Below are 25,875 nucleotides of genomic sequence, written 5' to 3'. Positions count from 1 at the left end.
TGCCTGTACCAGAAGTAGCAAGACGTTGCAGGTTGAAAGGCTCCTCACATTTCTCCATTGTTTACACCAGCAGCGAGAGCGATTCGGACCAAGAAAGCGACGATTACCCCATTAATTTGAGCGAGGATGAAAGATTTGTGGATGAGGAACGTGAGAGTGAAGGACTAAATTGCAGTGCAGGACGTATCTTTTTTCGCTCTGACCGTAACTTAGGTACAAGGGCTCATTGGATTCCACACTTTCTCCTTTTACTATTGTGGACCGCAGATTTGTATTTTAAACCACCTCGGATACTATATCCTCTTGAAAATGAGAGTCGAGAACGCGAAATGGACATTTACAGTGACTTTTATCTCCACGACAATACATCGGCGAAGCACTTTAGCTACGGAGCTAACGTGATAGCATTGTGCTTAAATGCAGATAGAAACAAAATAAATAATCCCCTGACTGGAAGGATAGACAGAAGATCAACAATACTACCAATCTCTGGACCTGTAACCACACACTGTACCGCCTGGCAAAGCCTAGCAATGCTGTTGCTAACGACGCCATTGAAGCTAACTTAGCTACGGGACCTCGATAGAGCTATGCTAAAAACATTAGCTCTCCACTTATGCCAGCCCTCATCTGCTCATCAACACCTGTGCTCACCTGCGTTCCAGCGATCGACGGCGCGACGAAGGACTTCACCCGATCATCGATGCGGTCGGCGGCTAGCGTCGGATAGCGCGTCTGCTATCCGACTCAAAGTCCTCCTGGTTGTGTTGCTGCAGCCGGCCGCTAATACACCGATCCCACCTACAGCTTTCTTCTTTGCAGTCTTCATTGTTCATTAAACAAATTGCAAAAGATTCACCAACACAGATGTCCAGAATACTGTGGAATTTTGCGATGAAAACAGAGCTGTTTGTATTGGGACACAATGTGTCCGAATACTTCCGCTTCAACCATTGACGTCACACGCAAACGTCATCATACATAGACGTTTTCAACCGGAAGTTTCCCGGGAAATTTAAAATTGCACTTTATAAGTTAACCCGGCTGTATTGGCATGTGTTGCAATGTTAAAATTTCATCATTGATATATAAACTATCAGACTGCGTGGTCGGTGGTAGTGGGTTTCAGTAGGCCTTTAAATGGGTGTAATTCAGAATATTTTATGGTAATGGGACGTTTTGTTTTGTTTTTTTCTATCCACAAAACTCAGTGAGCAGGTTGTGTTATGTGTGTTGACTGTTTGTGCTGGTTGAATAGTTTTTTTTTCCTGCACCATGACTAGGGAAGGTTGTTTGTATTGGGTCATAGAAGTGAATGCTATGCTTGTAATGCCTAGAAAGCACACATCATGGTCGCTGACCTGAGTTTCTCACATTATCCACAATATGGTGGCAAATTGCTATTTATCAGATCCCTGTGAAAACACCCCGCTTTTTGAAATTTAACTCAACCATAAGGAAGTGTTTCAAATACCGATTAAAATTGTCATAGTATATTTATTTTACATTTAAATTAAAACACTTCTTTGAGGTCTACATAACATGTAATTGTGTTTTTTTGGGGGGGGGGAGAATCTAGCCTCCAGTATCAGACACATAGCGAACATTATCGTGTCCTTTTGAGATGTTTCTCTTTTTTTTTTTATTCTGACCCCGGTCTCCCTGTGCTTTGTGTTGTCGTTGCAAAGGTCCAGGCTGGCTGATTTCATGGCGAACTGCCGCAGCATCCCACCCACGGTGAGCACCTGTCCCAACCAAGACAATCACCAAGCCTGCTTGGCCTCCTACACAAGGCTCATCGGTCAGTATCACGCCGGGGCTGCGGGTAAAACTGTAATGGAGGGGGAGTGTGTTTGTGCAAGAGAGAGAGAGAGAGAGAGAGAAGAAGCGACCTGCTGGGGGATCACATAATATTTTTCACAAACGTCAACACCAGTGTGAGATTACAGGAGATGAAAAGCAGTGGTGCAGTCGTCTACTTTGCTTTGGGGCTGTCAAAAGATTAAAATATTGAAATTTGCCACAGTGAAGCCCGGAAGATCTGACCAAAACACCTTGTGTCCTGTTGGCTAGCATTAGCTTATAGCGAGCGATCAACACGACGTTGTTTCTCATGCATTTGGAATGGAGAAGGAGGGTGTGAAGGACAGTGCTGAGAAGAAACGGATGATAGTCATTGAATTAAAGAAGGAAATCATTCAAAAAACATGGCCGACCGTGGAGCTGCCACAGCTAGTCAGTACCGAGCCGATAACGGCAGCCAAGAATGTTAAGATATCTAAAAAGTGGACAATTATCTCTGAGAATATGTAAAGGCTGCGGATGGTGTGTTTGACGGAGAAGAAGCTGGAAGGAGTAAACGTAGAAGTCCACTCTCCGAAGGAAATGTGTGTGTATTGTGTGTTTTTTATTTAATTAAACTTTTTTCTTATTTGTTATTTTTTATTTTATAAAATTATATTATAATTATAAGTCTTACTAATAAATATTTTATAATTATTTCATACATGTATAAAATAATTATTCAACCATTCTAATATAATTAATATTTGTATTAATTTTAGTATTATCAAATGATTAAAATATTTAATCGCGATTATTTGCAGTTTGTTCATAGTTAACTAAAATGTATCATCATAAATAGAAATATTTTTCATCATTAATAAGTCTACATTAGAGGGATCATTTTCATGTTTTTAATACCATAACTAGACAGTTTGTTTGCTTTATTTAAATGTTGTTTAAACAGCTCAACACAAAATAGACACGAACACGCTTTAAAAAAAATACCTGCAGTGCTTTGGTGTCTTGCCAGATTTGGTATTTTGTAGGAATACAGAATGTGTATTCCTGCTGTAGGAGCACTTGCATCCAGAGGAGGAGCTACGCCATGTTTAGATACCAGTTTCATGCATTCATAACATAAAATAATCATTGTCAAAGATTTTTTGCTAATATAATCTGTGATATTTATACCTGAATAAGTGCTTCTTATATTTTGTACATTACATGTCGTTCAAGTTAATAAATGATAAATGGGATATACTTGTATAGCGCTTTTCTACCTTCAAGGTACTCAAAGCGCTTTGACAGTATTTCCACATTCATCCATTCACACACTGATGGCGGGAGCTGCCATGCAAGGCGCTAACCAGCAGCCATCAGGAGCAAGGGTGAAGTGTCTTGCCCAAGGACACAACGGACATGACTAGGATGGTAGAAGGTGGGGATTGAACCCCAGTAACCAGCAACCCTCTGATTACTGGCCCGGCCACTCTACCAACTTCGCCAAGTTAATGGTATTCATATCTATGCGTGACAATGTTTTAACCTTCTGTATTTGTTAATAAAATGCAATATTCCGCCTGCTAAACATTCAGTAATTGAGGATTATCAACCAGAACATGTTATAAAAGAATGTACACTTTATTTCAATATGCCTCAAAATGTCCCCCTCTAAAGTCCTCAACTAATGTACCCGGAATTATTTAGGTGCAAATATCACAGATTACATTACAAAACATCTTTGCCGATTTTTATTTTTGTTGCTGTAGTTCGGGGTGCATGTAACAGTGAATTAATATGAATATAAATGTATAATTATTCCCCTTGTCATATTGTTACACAATACATTTGATTATTATATACATAATAGTCTATAATGGAAAATCTATAATAATATATATTTTAAATGTACACTGTAAAAAAATGAACACACTTAGTTGAAGTTTATTTCGAACATGTATACAATTTCAGTACAATACATCACATATCATTGTTCTTTACGACATGTCCGAAAAGGAGAAGGAAGAAGCAGAGCTTATTTATTCCAACCCTTTTTTTCTACCTCATAGCAATTCCAGTACGAACACATGTCCACTTCCTGTTCTTTACATCAATTCATTCCGAATACAATAGTTCTTTACATAAATAGTTAAGTCAGTTATGATTCACATAATAAGATGAACAATATCATTTTGAAAAATGTCAATACTTTTGTCATATGATTTCTAAATGTACCAAATTTTTACATCTTATTCAAATAAAGTGCGGCACCTGCATTTTGTAATAACGTTTGCAAAATGTAACAAAATGGGTTCACGAATTGTGTTACAAAATGCGGCGACATTAAGCACATCATCCACCTATATGCCCCAATCCAAACAACCTTCCCTAGTCATGACGTAGAAAAACTCAACCGGCACACAAATTCCACAAACACACATAACACAACCTGCTCACTAAACGTTGTGGTACTGTAGTCACTTTTACTTCAACAAATGTATTAGTACTCTAGTTGCTTGACTAGTACTCTAGTCACTAGACTACTACTGTAGTCACTTTTACTTTAACAAATGTATTAGTGCTCTAGTCACTTGCCTAGTACTCTGGTTTCACTTTAGTAGTACTGCAGTCACTTTTACTTTAACAAATCTATTAGTACTCTAGTCCCTTTACTAGTACTCTAGTCACTAGACTAGTACTGTAGTCACTTTTAGTTTAACAAATGTATTAGTATTCTAGTCACTTGACCAATACTCTGGTGTCACATTAATACTATTGGAGTCAATTTTACTTTAACAAATGTATTAGTACTCTAGTCCCTTGACTGGTACTCTAGTCATTTTACTAGTACTGTAGCCACTTTTACTTTAACAAATGTATTGGTACTCTCATCACTTAACTTGTACTCTGGTGTCACATTACTTGTACTGGGGTCACTTTTACTTTAACAAATGTATTAGTAGTCTATAGTCACTTGACCAGTACTCTGGTGTCACTTGACCAGTACTCTGGTGTCACTTTTACTAGTACTGTAGTCACTTTTACTTTAACAAATGTATTAGTACTCTAGTTACTTTACTAGTACTGTAGTCACATTACTAGTACTTTAGTCACTTTACTAGTACTGTGGTCACTTTTACTTTAACAAATGTATTTTTAGTCTAGTCACTTGACTAGTACTCTTGTGTCACTTTACTAGTACTCTAGCCACTTTTACTTCAACAAATGTATTAGTACTCTTGTCACTTGACTAGTACTCTTGTCACTTGACTAGTACTGTAGTCACTTTTAGTTTAACAAATGTATTAGTATTCTAGTCGCTTGACTAGTACTCTGGTGTCACTTTACTAGTACTGTAGTCACTTTTACTTTAACAAATGTATTGGTACTCTCGTCACTTTACTAGTACTGTAGTAACCTTTAGTTTAACAAATGTATTAGTACTCTCATCACTTTACTAGTACTGTAGTCACTTTTAGTTCAACAAATGTATTAGTACTCCAGTCACTTGACTAGTACTCTTGTCACTTGACTAGTACTGTATTCACTTTTAGTTTAACAAATGTATTAGTATTCTAGTCACTTGACTAGTACTCTGGTGTCACTTTACTAGTACTGTAGTCACTTTTACTTTAACAAATGTATTGGTACTCTAGTCACTTTACTAGTACTGTAGTAACCTTTAGTTTAACAAATGTATTAGTACTCTCGTCACTTCACTAGTACTGTAGTCACTTTTATTTTAACAGATGTATTAGTACTCTAGTCACTTGACTAATACTCTTGTCACTTGACTAGTACTGTAGTCAATTTTAGTTTAACAAATGTATTAGTACTTTCGTCACTTTACTAGTACTGTAGTCACTTTTAGTTTAACAAATGTATTAGTACTCTCGTCACTTTAGTAGTACTGTAGTCACTTTTAGTTTAACAAATGTATTAGTATTCTAGTCACTTGACTAGTACTCTGGTGTCACTTTACTAGTACTGTAGTCACTTTTACTTTAACAAATGTATTGGTACTCTAGTCACTTTACTAGTACAGTAGTAACATTTAGTTTAACAAATGTATTAGTACTCTCGTCACTTCACTAGTACTGTAGTCACTTTTACTTTAACAAATGTATTGGTACTCTAGTCACTTTACTAGTACTGTAGTAACCTTTAATTTAACAAATGCATTAGTACTCTCGTCACTTTACTAGTACTGTAGTCAGTAGACTAGTACTGTAGTCACTTTTACTTTATTAAATGTTTTAGTATTCTAGTCACTTGACTAGTAGTCTGGTGTCACTTTACTAGTACTGTAGTCACTTTTATTTTAACAGATGCATAAGTACTGTAATTACTTGACTAGTACTGTAGTAACTTTGAGTTTAACAAATGTATTAGTACTCTAGTCCCTTGACTGGTACTCTGGTGTCACTTTACTAGTTCTGTAGTCACATTTACTTTAACAAATGTATTAGTACTCTTGTCCTTTGATAGTACGCTTGTGTCATTTTAAAAGTACTGTAGTTACTTTTACTTTAACACTTGACTAGTACTGTAGTCACCTTTACTTTAACAAATGTATTAGTATTCTAGTCACTTGACTAGTACTCTTGTGTCACTTTATTAGTACTGTAGTCACTTTTACTTTAATACATGTATTAGTACTTTTGTCACTTGACTAGTACTCTAGTCACTAGACTAGTACTGTAGTCACTTTTACTTTAACAAATGTATTGGTACTCTAGTCACTTTACTAGTACTGTAGTAACCTTTAGTTTAACAAATGTATTAGTACTCTCGTCACTTTACTATTACTGTAGTCACTTTTATTTTAACAGATGTATTAGTACTCTAGTCACTTGACTAGTACTCTTGTCACTTGACTAGTACTGTAGTCACTTTTAGTTTAACAAATGCATTAGTAGTATCGTCACTTTACTAGTACTGTAGTCACTTTTAGTTTAACAAATGTATAAGTATTCTAGTCACTTGACTAGTAATCTGGTGTCACTTTACTAGTGCTGTAGTCACTTTTACTTTAACAAATGTATTGGTACTCTAGTCACTTTACTAGTACTGTAGTAACCTTTAGTTTAACAAATGTATTAGTGCTCTCCTCACTTTACTATTACTGTAGTCACTTTTATTTTAACAGATGTATTAGTACTCTAGCCACTTGACTAGTACTCTTGTCACTTGACTAGTACTGTAGTCACTTTTAGTTTAACAAATGTATTAGTACTATCGTCACTTTACTAGTACTGTAGTCACTTTTAGTTTAACAAATGTATTAGTACTATCATCACTTTACTAGTACTAGAGTCACTTTTAGTTTAACAAATGTATTAGTATTCTAGTCACTTTACTAGTACTCTGGTGTCACTTTACTAGTACTGTAGTCACTTTTACTTTAACAAATGTATTGGTACTCTAGTCACTTTTCTAGTACTGTAGTAACTTTTAGTTTAACAAATGTATTAGTACTCTTGTCACTTTACTAGTACTGTAGTCACTTTTATTTTAACATATGTATTAGTACTCTAGTAACTTGACTAGTACTCTTGTCACTTGACTAGTACTGTAGTCACTTTTAGTTTAACAAATGTATTAGTATTCTAGTCACTTGACTAGTACTCTGGGGTCACTTTACTAGTACTGTAGTCACTTTTACTTTAATCAATCAATCAATCAATCAATCAATGTTTATTTATATAGCCCTAAATCACAAGTGTCTCAAAGGGCAAATGTATTGGTACTCTAGTCACTTTTCTAGTACTGTAGTAACTTTTAGTTTAACAAATGTGTTAGTACTCTCGTCACTTTACTAGTACTGTAGTCACTTTTAGTTTACCAAATGTATTAGTACTCTAGTCACTTGACTAGTACTGTAGTCACTTTTAGTTTAACAAATGTATTAGTACTCTCATCACTTTACTAGTACTGTAGTCACTTTTAGTTTAACAAATGTATTATTACTCTCGTCACTTTACTAGTACTGTAGTAACCTTTAGTTTAACAAATGTATTGGTACTCTTGTCACTTTACTAGTACTGTAGTCACTTTTAGTTTAACAAATGTATTAGTACTCTCGTCACTTTACTAGTACTGTAGTAACCTTTAATTTAACAAATGTATTAGTACTCTCGTCACTTTACTAGTACTGTAGTCACTTTTAGTTTAACAAATGTATTAGTACTCTCATCACTTTACTAGTGCTGTAGTCACTTTTAGTTTAACAAATGTATTAGTACTCTCATCACTTTACTAGTACTGTAGTCACTTTTAGTTTAACAAATGTATTAGTACTCTCGTCACTTTACTAGTACTGTAGTAACCTTTAGTTTAACAAATGTATTAGTACTCTTGTCACTTTACTAGTACTGTAGTCACTTTTAGTTTAACAAATGTATTAGTACTCTAGTCACTTGACTAGTACTGTAGTCACTTTTAGTTTAACAAATGTATTAGTACTCTAGTCACTTTACTAGTACTGTAGTCACTTTTAGTTTAACAAATGTATTAGTACTCTCATCACTTTACTAGTACTGTAGTCACTTTTAGTTTACCAAATGTATTAGTACTCTAGTCACTTGACTAGTACTGTAGTCACTTTTAGTTTAACAAATGTATTAGTACTCTAGTCACTTGACTAGTACTGTAGTCACTTTTAGTTTAACAAATGTATTAGTACTCTCATCACTTTACTAGTACTGTAGTCACTTTTAGTTTAACAAATGTATTAGTACTCTCATCACTTTACTAGTGCTGTAGTCACTTTTAGTTTAACAAATATATTAGTACTCTCATCACTTTACTAGTACTGTAGTCACTTTTAGTTTAACAAATGTATTAGTACTCTCGTCACTTTACTAGTACTGTAGTAACCTTTAGTTTAACAAATGTATTAGTACTCTTGTCACTTTACTAGTACTGTAGTAACCTTTAATTTAACAAATGTATTAGTACTCTTGTCACTTTACTAGTACTGTAGTCACTTTTAGTTTAACAAATGTATTAGTACTCTAGTCACTTGACTAGTACTGTAGTAACCTTTAATTTAACAAATGTATTAGTACTCTTGTCACTTTACTAGTACTGTAGTCACTTTTAGATTAACAAATGTATTAGTACTCTCATCACTTTACTAGTACTGTAGTCACTTTTAGTTTAACAAATGTATTAGTACTCTCGTCACTTTACTAGTACTGTAGTAACCTTTAATTTAACAAATATATTAGTACTCTCGTCACTTTACTAGTACTGTAGTAACCTTTAGTTTAACAAATGTATTAGTACTCTCGTCACTTTACTAGTACTGTAGTAACCTTTAGTTTAACAAATGTATTAGTACTCTTGTCACTTTACTAGTACTGTAGTCACTTTTAGTTTAACAAATGTATTAGTACTCTCGTCACTTTACTAGTACTGTAGTAACCTTTAATTTAACAAATGTATTAGTACTCTCGTCACTTTACTAGTACTGTAGTAAACTTTAATTTAACAAATGTATTAGTACTCTCGTCACTTTACTAGTACTGTAGTCACTTTTAGTTTAACAAATGTATTAGTACTCTCGTCACTTGACTAGTACTGTAGCGGCGCCCCCCGCCGAAAAGTCGCCTGTGGTTTATGTCACCTTACAAGACATCTCCATGTGATGTCATTAATGTGATGTCATGTAAACACGGAAGCGAAGCTCCTCCTCTCTGCAGCTAAAAGAAGGTGTGGTCACCGCGTTATTGCCGCGTTAACGTTGCCAGCCTGCAGAGTGAGACTGTCAGCTCCTCCCCGCCCCCAAGCGCCCCGGACTTCAGGTTGCTAGTCAAAGCAATTAGGAAGACACAGAGAGCGTGTTTACTTAATTAAAAGACGTGATGACCATCTGTTTGCTCGCATTAAACGCAGGCCCCGACAACGCGGCGCCCGCGTACTTCCACCACGGCGCCTTGGCGGGGGTTTTTGTCCGAGATTACACACGGCGCTAAATTGGAATTCTCCTGCACGGGTCCACAAATTGTGCGCAGTGTGGAGATAATAAGTCGTGCTGCTCGCGCAGAGTGGATGACACGGCTGACTCCAGCTGGCAGACCTTTCAAAAGTGAAGTGTTTTGCTGCGGAGCTGTTAGAGTCAGATAGCGCACGCTTCCCAAAGCACCTGCTTTTACAAAAATATTCATAAACATAATGGCCTCTTTACATCCAAAATGAAGTATTACGCCGAGCTTTCCCGACCCATAAAAATAAAACAGACCAATTCCATTCCGGCCTTTATGTTTTCTGTGAACTATTTGCAATAAATGTCGTCCATTATTGTCCATTAGTGACCCATAGATGTTTGTTCTAATGCACAGCTGTCAAACTCAAGGCCCGGGGGCCAGAGGTGGCCCGTCACATGATGTTATATGCCTGGAAATAATATGCATCCATAAAGTACTTTATATTGGCTTACTGAATGTATTCCTTCTTTCCCTTTTGACCCGAAAAAAGTACATGTACTGCAGGGGTGTCCAAACTTTTTCCACTGAGGGCCGTACACGGAAAAATGTAAGCATGCGGGGGCCATTTTGATATTTTTCATTTTCAAACCTTAACAAAATATATGGATTATTTTTTTTTTTTTAACCTTTAGGGCTCCCGGTGACTATAAAGGGTCTCAGTCATTAAACTGTTAAAAATAAGTCAAATTATTATTATTTTTTTTAAATTTAATGCTTACAGTAAATCTCTATATCAATTTGAGGTTGATATAAAGTAAAAAAAAAAAAAAGGTTTTCTGTCAAAGACAACTTTGTTTTTTATAGTAAAACTGAAATATGCAGTATTTAGTAATTAGAGCCTTAAAAGATCAATAATGCAGGACACCATTGATTTGAAGTCTTTAATATTTTTGAGTAATCACAGTGAAAAGTTAAATAAAATCCTACTAAATATATTTGGGATCCAAAAGGTCCCCCACTCATAAAGTGATACATTTGTATTAGTTTTTTTTTACTTTTAACACTTAAATTACGAGATCAACTTCAGATATATCTGTCGATTTTACGTTTGAACTATTATTTTGTTTGTTTTATGCTCTTTTGTCAAATAAAATGTTGATGTTTTTATATGGCAACCACACAATATATGCAATATTTTTTTCCACATAAAACATTTTAAAGTTATATTTTTTAAGTAATAGTTCATTATAACATAGATTTTTAGTCTTTTTTTAGCAATGGCAAAAAAAAAAGAAAAATAAACAAAGACAAAAGAAAAAAAAAACAGCCTGCATGGCAGCTTTGTGTCAACATTGCATTTTTTTCTTGTTAGATTTCACCTCATTCCACTTTTTGTAAATGTTTTTTTAAATTTTTGCAATATTATGAATTTTGCAATTTTTGCAGAATGTGTGGTGGGCCGGTAAACAATTAGCTGTGGGCCGCAAATGGCCCCCGGGCCGCACTTTGGACACCCCTGATGTACTGCATGCAGTCACATATATTTCTATTCAAAAATGATCTCATAGTGTAACAAATATTATTGTATCAAATGTTTATGTACCTCTGTGTAAATTACAATAGTGCTGTGCAGAAAGCACATTCTGGCCTGTGTGAGACTTTGTCCACATTGACTGACTGTGAAAGTACACTATATTGCCAAAAGTGTTTGGCCACCCATCCAAATGATGATAATCAGGTGTCCTAATGACTTGGCCCGGCCACAGGTGTATAAAATCAAGCACTTAGGCATGGAGACTGTTTCTACAAACATTTGTGAAAGAATGGGCCGCTCACAGGAGCTCAGTGATTTCCAGCGTGGAACTGTCATAGGATGCCAACTGTGCAACAAATCCAGTCGTGAAATTTCCTCGTTCCTAAATATTCTGGGTTTGTAGGTTGCCAGGAAAACGGTACATTTCAATGTGAAATTTGGTGGAGGAGGAATTATGGTGTGGGGTTCTTTTTCAGCAGTTGGGCTTGGCCCCTTAGTTCCAGTGAAAGGAACTTTGAATGCTCCATGATACCAAAACATTATGGACAATTCCATGTTCCCAACCTTGTGTGAACATTTTGGAGCGAGCCCCTTCCTCTTCCAACATGACTGCGCACCAGTGCACAAAGCAAGGTCCATAAAGACATGGTGTGGATGAACTTGACTGGCCTGCACAGAGTCCTGACCTGAACCCGATAGAACACCTTTGGGATGAATTAGAACGGAGACTGAGAGCCAGACCTTCTCTGTGTGACCTCACCAATGCGCTTTTGGAAGAATGGTGGAAAATTCCTATAAACACACTCCGCAACCTTGTGTACAGCCTTCCCAGAAGAGTTGAAGCTGTAATAGCTGCAAAAGGTGGACCGACATAATATTGAACCCTATGGGTTAGGAATGGGATGGCACTTAAAGTTCATATGTGAGTCAAGGCAGGTGGGCAAATAATTTTGGCATTATAGTGTATCTCTTCACCCTTTTTGGTGCTCATTTAACAATGCACCATTGTTCCCAGTGAGTAGTGTCATAAGCTCTCTCCCCCCTCCAAACTGAGCCTACTCCCTGCCTCCCACCTTATATTCAGTGTCTAAACCGGTGGTGTCAAAGTCGTTTTCACTGAGGGCCACATCGTAGTTATGATTGCTTCTAACAGTGAATACTATTATTACTCATTTGTTTTATGCATTTTTATTAGTCGATTTAAAAAACAAACTAAAATGTAAAAAAATATGGTAAGTGGCAATAATTTCACCTCAAAATGTAGAGTATATTAATGTGAATGGAAAAACAGTACTGCTGTTTTTATGGTTAAAAAAAAGGCAGCTCGTGCCAGAATTTTACTGTAAAATGTACATTTGTTTTTTTTACTGTAAATAAAAAAAGCTGCAATTTTATAGTAACATTTTGCCACCTGAGCTGCCAGTTTTTTTTGTTTGTTTTTTTGTTTTTACCGCAAATCAAGAACTGTAGATGTTTCGGTGTTTTACTGTAAATGCCAAAACGGCACCGCAGTTTATTACAGTAAAAAAAGTATGTTGTTTTTTTTTTCCATTTAGCTAAAAATGCTGTAAAAACTACAGTAAAATTCACAATTTTACCATGAAATCTATTGCTACTTTTACATTGCACAATTTGATAGATAACTTGCTTTAAAAATCGTTATTATTAATATTAATTTCTATTTAAAAAATGGTCTGAATGTTAGATCGTATATTTTTGCATAATTAGACAATATTTAAATTAACATAATTTGCGATTACATGGAGTACTTTTTTTTTTCTCTCCCAAAATAGATAGAAATAATACATTTAGTAAGAAAAGTTACAGTACCTTATTGATACATATTATTTCCAGGCTTTTCAAGGGCCAAATAAAATATAATAAAATGCGCCTTGAGTTTGACACCTGTGGTCTCAACAATAACACGTCTCTCCTCTTTTTGCACTTTTCCTTTCACACTTGCTGTGAGTGTGAACTCTGCCTTTTGAGATGCTCCAGCTTCTCGGTGAAAACGACTTTGACGCCCCTGTTCTAACGTGTGTTTGTGCGATGTCCTCACAGGGACGGAGATGACGCCCAACTATGTGGACAGCAACTTCAGCCAGTGGACCATCTCGCCATGGTGCACTTGCAAAGGCAGCGGAAACCAGGAGGAAGAGTGCACCGACTTCCTGAGGAGCTTCTCCGACAACACCTGCCTGAGTGAGTGTCGGAACGATCGTTGATTCGTTTCACTGGTGTGCACAAAAGTGATTGATTTAACCGTGCAGTATTGCCACATTCGGTGGTCATGGAGCTTTGTTTACTCAACGACAGAGAGTATCGGGCACTTGTTAAGGACAAGGTATAGCGCAACCTCGATATGGGAACCCCCTCTATCTGCGAACTTTTCGGTTTCCGAACTTCGAGATGGCTGCCTCTGTGTACAAACGCTTCATTCATTCTTTTTGTGCGCCGCTGGCAGCCATTTTGTGCTTGTTTGCACTGAAGAGATTGAGGAAACCCGGTTCGTACCACGGTTTTTAATTGTGATGAGAACTGACTTTTCTGGAAAAAGATGCCAAAAGTGTACTTGGTAGAAGACTACCTCTCATTCAGTGGTGCCTCTTTCAAGAGGACACACACACACACGGCCCTTCCCCTTACTCCCCCTCTTCTCCCTTTCTGTCTGCTGCTTTGCCGATGTTTTAATGTGGGCTTTGCTGTTTTAAATGTTTATTATTGTAGCAGTATGGTTGTTAAAATTGTGGATTTTTGTCATTTCTGATCGTTTGTGAGGGCACCAAAGTTACTTCCCTCATGTTATATATATATATATATATATATATATATATATATATATATATATATATATATATACACGTTAGGTCACGAAAAAACACAGAGGCTATTTCATCCCTACAAGCCTGTTTCGCAGGTTTCCCTGCTCTTCAGGGGATTTTATTTGTATATTGTACACGTATGTATATTATATACTGACGTATATTCCGCCCTACCTCGGTATTGAGTACTGTATAACGGATAAACCACAGAAACCTCGACTCTCTCTCTCTCTCTCTCTCTCTCTCTCTCTCTCTCTCTCTCTATATATATATATATATATATATATATATATATATATATATATATATATATATATATATATATATATATATATATATATATATATATATTTCAATCTAATATGGCCTCTGAGTCAAAACGTTTGTGGACCCCTGGTGTAAGCAGGTGTGGCCAGAGGAAAATAACTTGAGAGAAGTAACTTTGGTGCCCTCACAAAAAATCAGAAATTACAAGAATCCACAACTTTAACAATCATACTGCTTCAATAATAAACCTTTTTTTTTTTTTAAACAATCAAGAATTGTTATAAATAATAATCGGAAATCACTTAAAAATATTTTATTTTTTTGACACCCCTAGTAGTTATATGTAATAATAATAATAATAATAATAATAAACTATTAGTTTTGTGTTTACTAATAATACAACACATACATTATCATACATTACAAATGTTTTTGTTAAAAAAATTATACATATATATATATACAGTCGTGGGCAAAAGTTTACATACACTTGTGAAGAACATAATGTCATGGCTGTCTTGAGTTTCCAATAATTTTCTACAACTCTTATTTTTTTGTGATAGAGTGATTGGAGCACATACTTGTTGATCACAAAAAACATTCATGAAGTTTGGTTCTTTTAAAAATGTATTATGGGTCTACTGAAAATGTGACCAAATCTGCTGGGTCAAAAGTATACATACAGCAATGTTAATATTTGGTTACGTGTCCCTTGGCAAGCCCAAGACCCAACCTCCGGGCTGATGATTTTAGGTTGTCCTAAAGAATTTGGAGGTAATCCTCCTTTTTCTTTGTCCCATTTACTCTCTGTAAAGCACCAGTTTCATTGGCAGCAAAACAGGCCCAGAACATAATACTGCCACCACCATGCTTGACGGTAGGGATGGTGTTCCTGGGATTAAAGGCCTCCCCTTTTCTCCTCCAAACATATTGCTGGGTATTGTGGCCAAACAGCTAAGTTGTTGCTTCATTGGACCACAGGACTTTCCTCCAGAAGGTCTTATCTTTGTCCATATGATCAGCAGCAAACTTTAGATGGCCTTAAGGTGTCGCTTCTGGAGCAAAGGCTTCCTTCTTGCATGGTAGCCTCTCAGTCCATGGCGACGCAAAACACGCTTGACTGTGGACACTGACACCTGTGTTCCAGCAGCTTCCAATTCATTCCAGACCTGCTTTTTGGTGATTCTCGGTTGACTCTTGATCATCCTGACCAATTTTCTCTGAGAAGCAGGTGATAGCTTGTGTTTTCTTCCTGATCACGGAAATGACAAAACTGTGCCATGCACTTTATATGTACAAACAATTGTCTGCACAGTTGCTCTTGGGCCCTTAAGCTGCTTTGAAATGGCTCCAAATGACTTTCCTGACTTTTTCAAGTCAATGATTCGTTTTTTTTTAGATATGTGCTGAGTTCCTTTGACTTTCCCATTGTCGCGTTTGTAACCGAGTCTAACGACTGCATCCCATGAGCCCTATTTAAATGGGCTCAGAGAAGTCAACAGGTGTCGTCAATCATAATCACTCACATGAAGTTAAGAGGCCATGCCATGAAGATAATTTAATTTCATTGTAACTTTTCTACATCACCAAAATTGATTACCTATGTTGCTGTATGTATACTTTTGACCCAGCAGATTTGGTCACATTTTCAGTAGACCCATAATAAATTCATAAAATAACCAAACTTCATGAATTTTGTGACCAACAAGTATGTGCTCCAATCACTCTATCACAAAAAAATAAGTTGTAGAAATTTTTGGAAACTCAAGACAGCCATGACATTATGTTCTTCACAGGTGTATGTAAACTTTTGACTACAACTGTATATATATATATATATATATATATATATATATATATATATATATATATATATATATATATATATATATATATATACTGTATATATATATATATATATATATATTTATCTGATTGACTTATGATTTCAAAGAAAGTTATCCATTACATTTTACATTGTTAAAATGACAATAGATTTTACAATAAAAACTGACTGCTCGGTCACCAAAGTTCTACTTGTGGTGCGGATCTGGCCCGCGGAACGGGTTTTGGGTACCCCCGGCTTAGACCCTGACACAAAAGAAACCATTTGCACGTCGTTTACACCCCCAATCTCCCATCGTATCACCTACTGGAGAAAACTGTCATGAAAAACTAAATAACAGACCTGGCACAAATGAAGAAATATGTATCTACCGTACATCTCACGCAAGGCCGCGGCTCGACAAAGTGGTCGGCTCGCATATCCTCGTGTCTCCCGCGGTCTGAAGCGGAAAAATCCTGCTCCCTTTAACATGTTCCACCGCGTGGATAAATGCTTTCAGACCATTTCAATAGATTGCAGGGGTTCCCTTTTTTAGCTGAGTGTGCAGGATGAGGGATGAGGTTCGGAGCTGAGGAGGCGTCTTGGAAAGTAACTCCAAAATGCAACATTTCCCCCCACCCCCCACATCTCCCGCCCCTTCCTCTGCAGTCGAGGGGAACTGGCGATAGACTTGGGCACACCGGGGAGGAAAGGCTGCACAATGCTGCGCCTCGCTGTATGAATAGCGCACAGCGTATCAATGTAATATGTTTACACTCTTCGTGCATCCATCCCTGCAGGTAGACCCGCGGGGGCTCAGAACAGAGGTTGAAGGACCGCAAATCACAATGTAATACTATTACTGGCAGGGAGTTCAGGCAGTCACAGTGCAGGAGAAAAGTTTGCGGTGCAAGCCATCTGCAGGCAGCCGCTTTGATTTTTGACTTCACGCCACGTTCCAGTTGTGTCTTTGGGGAGAGAACGCGAGTTGCGGCTGACAAACACATGCTTGTCGTCGAGTTTGTCGCAAGCCGAACACTGAAAACTAGCATATAGTGTTAGTTGGATGAGTGGAATGTGTTGATGTTGGAATGGTTTGAATAGGTTGAAAAAAGTGGGAATTGTGCAACTTGTAAAAATGTCCCATTCATTTCAATGGGAACTTCCTGGAAATTTGGGAATTTTGTGAAAAGTGGGATTTTTGGAAAATGATTAGAAGCATGAATGTCCTCAATGAGCTGAATTGGTTGGTGTTAGAATTGTTTAAATCGGGCAAGAAATGTTGAAGTGGTAATTGGTATTAGGGAATTTCGGGAAAATCAGGAATTTTTTTGAACTTGGAAAAAGGGTAGTTTGAATTTCCAGAATGGTGGAATGTGTTGAAGGTGGAATGGTTTGAATGGGTTGAAGAATGTGGGAATTGTGAGTGTTTGAAAAATGGCCAATTAATTTTGAATCGGGAAAATGCAGAAAAAATAAAAATAAAGAAATTATGGGAAATCCAGCATTTTTTTTATAATTGTTGTAAGAGAGCACACAATTCCCGAACAGGGTGAATATTTAGAAGTTGGAATAGGTTTGAATCAGATGAAAAATGTGGGAATTGTGGAACTTTGAAGAATGTTCCATTCATTTCAATGGGAATTTCAGAAAACATAGGGAATTTCGGGAAAAGCGGGAATTTTAAAAAAAAAAGGTAAACAACTTGAATGGTCCGAATGAGTTGGTGTTGAAATTGTTCAAATCGGTCAAAAAATGTTGAAGTAGTAACATGTTTAATTGAGAAATGCTATTACGGAATTCCTGGAATTTCGGGAAAACCGGGCATTTTCCAGTTCAAAAAACAACTTGGAAAAGGGGAAGTTTGACTTTCCAGAATGGTGGAATGTGTTGAAGGTGGAATGCTTTGAATAGGTTGAAAAATGTGGGAATGGTGGAAGTTTGAAAAATGGCCAATTCATTTTGAATGAGAAAAATGTCCCAGAAAACCTGGAATTCTGGGAAATCTGGGAATTTTTGGAATTTTTCAAGGGAAAGCCCGTGATTCCTGAATAGGCTGAACAGTTTGAAGTTAGAACGGTTTGAATAGGGTGAAAAATGTGGAAGGTAGAGCGCGCCAAAATCTGGAGAATAATAATAATAGGTTGAATAAATAGATGAATTTTGGTGTAGAAAACCATATGTGTGAATGCTTTAGAGCATTCACACAATAACAATATTCTAAATACAGTATTTTCCATATTGTAGAGCGCACCCACAACATTTTAGAATAAACGAATATATTCCATTTATAAGCCGCAGATATATATGTTGTTAAGCTTAATATGCTTAATTGTTTCCAAACACTGCCTGTAACACGGCAGTACAACGGCGATCAAACAAAACAGAAGTCATCGTCATGGACCAACCAGCTGCGGTAGCTAGCTTGCCAATCAGCTAAACAGACTCAATAACTCCACGGTGACGTTTTGGTGAATTTTTGAAACTAAAACAATGCAAAAAAGAATGTCGTTCTAAGTTAACAACACTAACACAGACACTCGTTAAACGTGTTAGCATATTAGCTATTGCTAACGACGCCAGTTTTATTACATTAAGATATCACGTATAAATATGCATGAACACACTCCTACGGACATCGCACATGTGAAGGTTTAGTAAGTAAGAATTGTTTTAGTTATATTGTGAAACTTACAAGCGTTGCTGAGAGTGACTAATGAAGAATCCATACAAGTAAAAACGCTATGGAGGGCTAGTAGACCAATGGCACTTCTACTTCCGGTTGAAAGATCAGTCTAAACAGAAGGGCAATGCAGCACTTCTCCCAATTCTTCCTAAAGATGGCGCAGTAGCACAAACAATAACACACCTTTTCAATGTGTTTGCATTTTTTGTTCTTTCTACTTTTTGCATTATGACCGTCAGCAAAGAAAAATCCTGAAATTAGTCGTACCGTTTTATAAGCCGCAGAGTTCAAAGTGTAGGAAAAAAGTAGCAGACTGTAGTCCGGAATATTACGTGTTAAGCACATAAACAAATTCTACCAACAATGTAAAACAGACTCGTAAAGAGAAAAAGTAATTATAATCTAATTAAAATAATCAAGATTTGAAATAGTGACAATGCATATATATATAAAGGTGTTAGTTTATGGAACAAAATTGAGAGTAGAAATATAAAAATGATAATGTTGAAAAGATTACTTTGAGTAAACTGATGTTTTTGTTTACTTTTTGTTGACCTTAAAGGCCTACTGAAATGAATTTGTATTTATTTAAACGGGAATAGCAGATCTATTCTATGTGTCATACTTGATCATTTCGCGATATTGCCATATTTTTGCTGAAACGATTTAGTATAGAACAACGACGATAAAGATCGCAACTTTTGGTATCTGATAAAAACAACCCTTGCCCCTACCGGAAGTAGCGTGACGTCACAAGACAAAGGATTCCTCACAATTCCGCTTTGTTTACAATGGAGCGAGAGACATTCGGACCGCGAAAGCGACGATTACCCCATTAATTTGAGCGAAAAGATGAAAGATTCGTGGATGAAGAACTTTAGAGTGAAGGACTACAGTGTAGTGCGGGGTGTATCTTTTTTCGCTCTGACCGTAACTTAGGTACAAGCTGGCTCATTGGATTCCACACTCTCTCCTTTTTCTATTGTGGATCACGGATTTGTATTTTAAACCACCTCAGATACTATATCCTCTTGAAAATGAGAGTCAAGAACGCGAAATGGACATTCACAGTGACTGAACATGTAACTACACGGTTAATAATTTTCAGCTTGGCGAAGCTAAAAAAATAGAAGCTAACTTAGCTACGGGGCTAACGTGATAGCATCAGTCTCAAATGCAGATAGAAACTAAATAAAAAAAAACCCTGACTGGAAGGATAGACAGAAGATCAACAATACTATTAAACCATGAACATGTAAATACACGGTTAATAATTTTCAGCTTGGCGAAGCTAAAAAAATAGAAGCTAAAAAATTAGAAGCTAACTTAGCTACGGGGCTAACGTGATAGCATCAGTCTCAAATGCAGATAGTTCAAATGAAATGAAATGGTTGGTGTTGGAATTTTTCCAATCGGTCGAGAAATGTTGAAGTAGTAACATGTTGAATTGAGAAATGGTATTACGGAATTCCTGGAATTTCGGGAAAACCGGGAATTTTTCCAGGTCAAAAAACAACTTTGTTTTTGTCCTAATTAAGAGGAATGTTTTGACGCTGGAACTGTTGAAGTGGGTTGAAACATGCGGAAGGAGAAGTCACCAGAAAAAAACTCCAGGAATTCTGGAAAATCCTGGAATTTTTTTTAACTTGGAAAAAGAGTAGTTTGAAAGACCAAGATGTGTTGAAGGTGGAATGATTTGAATAGGTTGAAAACATTTGGAAATGGTGGAAGTTTGAAAAATGGCCAATTCATTTTGAATGAGAAAAATGTCCCGGAAAACCTGGAATTCTGGGAAATCTGGGAATTTTTGGAATTTGACAAGGGAAAGCCCGCGATTCCCTAATAGGCTGAACATTTTGACGTTGTAACGGTTTGAATGGGTTGAAAAATGTGGAAGGTAGAGAGCGCCAAAATCTGGAGAAGAATAATAATAATAAGTTGAATAAATAGATGAATTTTGGTGTAGAAAACCATATGTGTGAATGTTTTGGAGCATTCACACAATGAGGTTAAAAAATGTGCACATTTGAATGCTTTGATTTCTGATAGTTCCCCAAAAAAATGTATAAATAGAACGAAAATGTTCATAATTAAAGCATAAAAAATAATCATAACTTTCTAAATATGTTTTTTTGATACAACAAGAGCCCTCTAAAGATGAAGTAACACCCAATATTGTAACTGCTTGGTGACTATCTTTTATCCTCCACTAGAACATAATAATAGGACATAAAGCTGCACTGTAATTAGGGATGTTCCCGTCAGTGTTATGCTGCCGAGTCCGATACTGATCATTCATGAGTGAGATCGGCCGATACCAATCACCTGTGTTACATGAACTGTAACTTTTTCAATCTATTTAAGGTGAGTGCTATTGACAGTGTAACAACATCAACACGATATTAAAACGAGTTCCTTCATTGCTCTTATTGCATACAATTGTTGGAGCAAAAACGTCAATAGTACACATTAACGAAACTGAAGCAAAAACGGTGATCTGCTTCTCATTTAAATGCAGTATTTTGGTGTGTGCCAGGGGTCACCAAACTACGGTCCGCGGGCCAGATCCGGCCCGCCAGCGTCCAAAGTCTGGCCTGCGAAAGTCCCAAGTTAATATTTATTTTATTTTATTTATTTATTTTTGAATAATAATAATTTTTATAAATATTTCCTTTCTAATCCATATTCTACCGCTTGGTACTCTCGGTGTCTCCTAGCCTCTCAGGCAAATTATATTGTCTAAAAATGCATTTTCCCATCGATAACGTGACATCATCGTGCTCGGAATATATATATATATATATATATATATATATATATATATATATATATATATATATATATATATATATATATATATATATATATATATATATATATATGTATATATATTGATATATATGTATATATATATGTATATATATATTGATATACATACTTATATATATATGTATATATGTATGTGTATATATATACTGTATGTATATAAATGTGTGTGTGTGTATATATATATATATATATATATATATATATATATATATATATATATATATATATATATGTATGTATGTATATATATGTATATATACTGTATATATATATATACTGTATATATATGTATATATATATATATATATGTGTGTATATATATATATATATATATGTATGTATATATAAGTATGTGTATAAATATATATATATACATACATATATATATATGTATATATATATATATATATATATATATATATATATATATATATATATATATATATATATATATATATATATATATATATATATATATATATATATATATATATATATATATATATATATATATATATATATATATATATATATATATATATATATATATACAGCCCGGACATTTTTTTAACCCAATGCGGCCCCCAAGTCAAAAAGTTTGGGGACCCCTGGTTTGTGCCCTCAAAAGTCCTCCTATATCCAGGGAATTTTTCACTGGATTTGTAAAAATGAACAAAAACAATCACGATTGGTGACTGAACTTTGATAAACTCTCAGCTCGCTAGCTTGAAGGCTAGCATTAAAACAAGAGACATTAACGTCTTTCCCCATTAAGAAATGACATACCCCAATCCAAACGTATAGATTACTGTTTGAGCAACTAGGATATTAAATTGTGTGCAGTGAACATACAAGCTTTGCCCTCTTAGAGCGCGAAGTGAGCGACGGAAGTGTTTTTACGTTGCGTTCGTGGACCGCTGAACAGAGTTGGACACAAAGTGCTACAGTACAAACCAATATTTAAAACAATAAAAGCTTACCCATTAAAAAAAAAATAGTACGACTAAGACACTATCAGTGAAGCATAAGAAACACAAGACATGCAAAATAGTGCCTATTTATTTGAGTTATTCTTTTTTGAATAGCTTGGTCTCGATACTTCTTGAGGACGTGCAACAATACCGCGATATAAATGACAATCATGATAACTTTGGTCAGAATAACCATAATATGAAATGTTCATATCGCGACATCCCGAGCTGTAACGTAGTTCCACTTCTTAAACTTGGTAAGTGATAACGTTAGGTAACAAGGATACTTAAGATACTCAGAAATGCAGTTTATTTGCTGCAATGGAGGCAATTATTATTATTATTATTACCATGAATTGATTTTTCGTGGACCCCGACTTAAACAAGTTGGAAAACTTATTCGGGTGTTACCATTTAGTGGTCAATTGTACGGAATATGTACTGTACTGTGCAATCCACTAATAAAAGTTTCAATCAATCAATCAAAGCTCAAGGGAGCGGCTCCACACTGTGTATGGAGACACATAATTAGCTGCAATTAGTCTAAAAATAGATCGTATCAGCCAGATGGCATCGGCATTCATGATCTGCATTAGAAGGCATTAATCGGAAATGGCGATCACTTACTTTTTTACGAAATTGGGCCAATCCATCGGCACACCCCTAATGGTAACGCATAAGAATGCAGCACTTAATTTAGGCCAAAAATATGCGTGAAAAAATTGTGGTACGTCAAATAATCCCTTAATTAAATATTCAAACACAGTGTTACTGTTCAAACTGCGTGTAATGTTACAGTGGCCAGAAATAATTAATGTACTGTTAATTCCGGACTATAAGCCGCTACTTTTTTGCTACGTTTTGAACCCTGTGGGTTACAAAAATAATAAAGCTAATTCATTGATTTGTCTTTGCTGACGGCCATGATGCAATGCAAAACAAGCAAACACACTAATAAAGTGTGTTTGTGCTACGGCGCCATCTTTTAGACGAGTTCGCTCACTGCAGGTGCTGCAGTGTCCTTCCGTTTAGTCCTTTCAACCGGAACTAGAATTGCCGTTGAGTCTTCTAATCATCCATAGCATTTCTACTCAAAAGAATGCCCCACTCCATCACTCCAAGCAACGTTTGTAAGTTTTACAATATAACTAAAACAATTCTCACTTACTAAACCGCCCCGCGTGTGATGTCTATAAGAGTGTTTTCATGCATATTTGTACGTACTGTCGCAATGCAATGACGCTAGCTAGCATTAACTAATATGCTAACACGTTTACGAGTGTCTGTGTTAGTGTTATTAACTTACGACAGCCTCCTTTTTGTATTGTTTCAGTTTCACAAATTCCTTAGTAAATTCGGCAAAACGTCACCGTGGAGTTATTGAGTCTGTTTAGCTGATTGGAGAGCTGGCTTTCGCAGCTAGTGGGTCCATGACGATGCCTTCTGTTTTGTTTGATCAGCCGTTTTACTGCCGTTTGTAAACAATTAAGGTATGTAAATAAACATTTACAAAATATTTATGTCTAAATAACTCATTTCACAACATATATGTCTGCGGCTTATAGTCCGGTGCGGCTAATATATGGAAATGTTTGTTTTTTTCATTCTTAAAAATAGTGGGTGTGGCTTGTATATTGGTGCGCTCTCTAGTCCGGAAAATACGGTAATGAAATATTTAAACACAGTGTCACTGTTCAAATTGTGTGTAATGTTACAGTAGCCAAAATATTACATATGTTTATTTTTAATAAAACCGCTGCCTTGTTTTAATGAATACTTAGGCCTGCTACGCTACTGTATTGGTCGGCGTCAGGAAAAAAACGAACTGTTAGTGCAGGGGTCGGGAACCCAAAACATTGAAAGAGCCATATTGGACCAAAAATACAAAAAACAAATCTGTCTGGAGCCGCAAAAAATGAAAAGCCTTATATAAGTGTTAAAATGAAGGCAACACATGATGTAAGTGTCTATATTAGCTATAATAGCCTACTATCAAAATGAATAAGTGCCGCAGGCTGACGCAAATCTTCGTTGACAGAAATGTTGAAATGTAATATTTATTCTACACATTGTTACAACATTAGAAAGCATTAGTAAATCAGAGGCTACTCAGAAGGTGAGATAACTCCTGGAAATTACTGGCTTTTAATGGTCAAAGGTATAGATGCTGTCTGGAACAACATGGCACACTATCTGAAACTATCTGAAATGCAGCCAATACTACATACAAATAATGTGTCCTGAGACATGCAAATATGAATTATATACAAAGAGGATAAAAGTAAAGGAAATTAAATGAGCTCGAATATACCTACAAATGAGGCATAATGATGCAATACGTACATACAGCTAGCCTGATTAGCACTCCAACAAGTCAAGAACATCAACAAAGTGCACCTTTGTGCATTCACGCACAGTATACAACGTTTGGTGGGCAAAATGAGACAAAGAAGGCGTGGAAGATTTAACATGTAAACAAACTGTTGCGTCACAGTCCGGGTAACGGTTGCTGTGGTCTGGAATAACATGGCACACAACCAACTATCAGAAATGCAGCCAATATTAAATACAGATAATGTGTCACGAGACATGCAAATATAAATTATATACAAAGAGGATAAAAGTAAAGGATATTAAATTATCTCAAATATACCTACAAATGAGGCATAATGATGCAATATGTACATACTGCTAGCCTAAATAGCATGTTAGCATTGATTAGCTTGCAGTCATGCACTGACCAAATATGCCTGATTAGCACTCCAACAAGTCAATAACATCAACAAAGCGCACCTTTGTGCATTCACGCACAGTATAAAACGTTTGGTGGACAGAATGAGACAAAGAAGGCGTGGAAGATTTCACATGTAAACAAACTGTTGCGTCACAGTCCACACTATGGGGAGTTCAAGAACCGCCGAAATTAGTAGGACAAAGTGACGTTCACCAAATACTCCTATTAAACATATTAAACAGCTGGCTTTCTTACAATTGGGAAGGTTTGTGTCATGTTTGTCCTCAATCAAAAACCATACTCCCAAAAAAATATATATTTTTCACCCATCTTTATCCGTTTTCAATCCTTTTTTAAAAATGCTCCAGGGAGCCACTAGGGCGGCACTAAAGAGCCGCGAGTTGCTGCCCCCCGTGTTAGTGTAACACAGTGTGGTTCAAGCACGATGTACAAAAGTAAAATGGTTATATTGGATCTCATTAGCTGGAGCC

The 25,875-nt window shown here is 36.1% G+C and overlaps 1 protein-coding gene across 1 annotated transcript in view; it reads left to right on the top strand.

The window, feature by feature from the left end:
* The window catches only part of LOC133632783 (GDNF family receptor alpha-2-like), a 287,070-nt gene that overhangs the window by 209,777 nt on the left and 51,418 nt on the right, over nt 1–25,875 (top strand). The window contains exons 5-6 of the mRNA XM_062025454.1: nt 1,689–1,801; nt 13,312–13,452. Of these exons, the coding sequence (XP_061881438.1) occupies nt 1,689–1,801; nt 13,312–13,452 (254 nt within the window). The remainder of the gene's footprint in view (nt 1–1,688; nt 1,802–13,311; nt 13,453–25,875) is intronic.

Source organism: Entelurus aequoreus, linkage group LG17, assembly GCF_033978785.1.
Source record: "Entelurus aequoreus isolate RoL-2023_Sb linkage group LG17, RoL_Eaeq_v1.1, whole genome shotgun sequence".
Lineage (NCBI taxonomy): Eukaryota > Metazoa > Chordata > Actinopteri > Syngnathiformes > Syngnathidae > Entelurus > Entelurus aequoreus.
The sequence above is the reverse complement of the archived record's forward strand: the minus strand, read 5'-3'. Positions and strand labels throughout refer to the sequence as shown.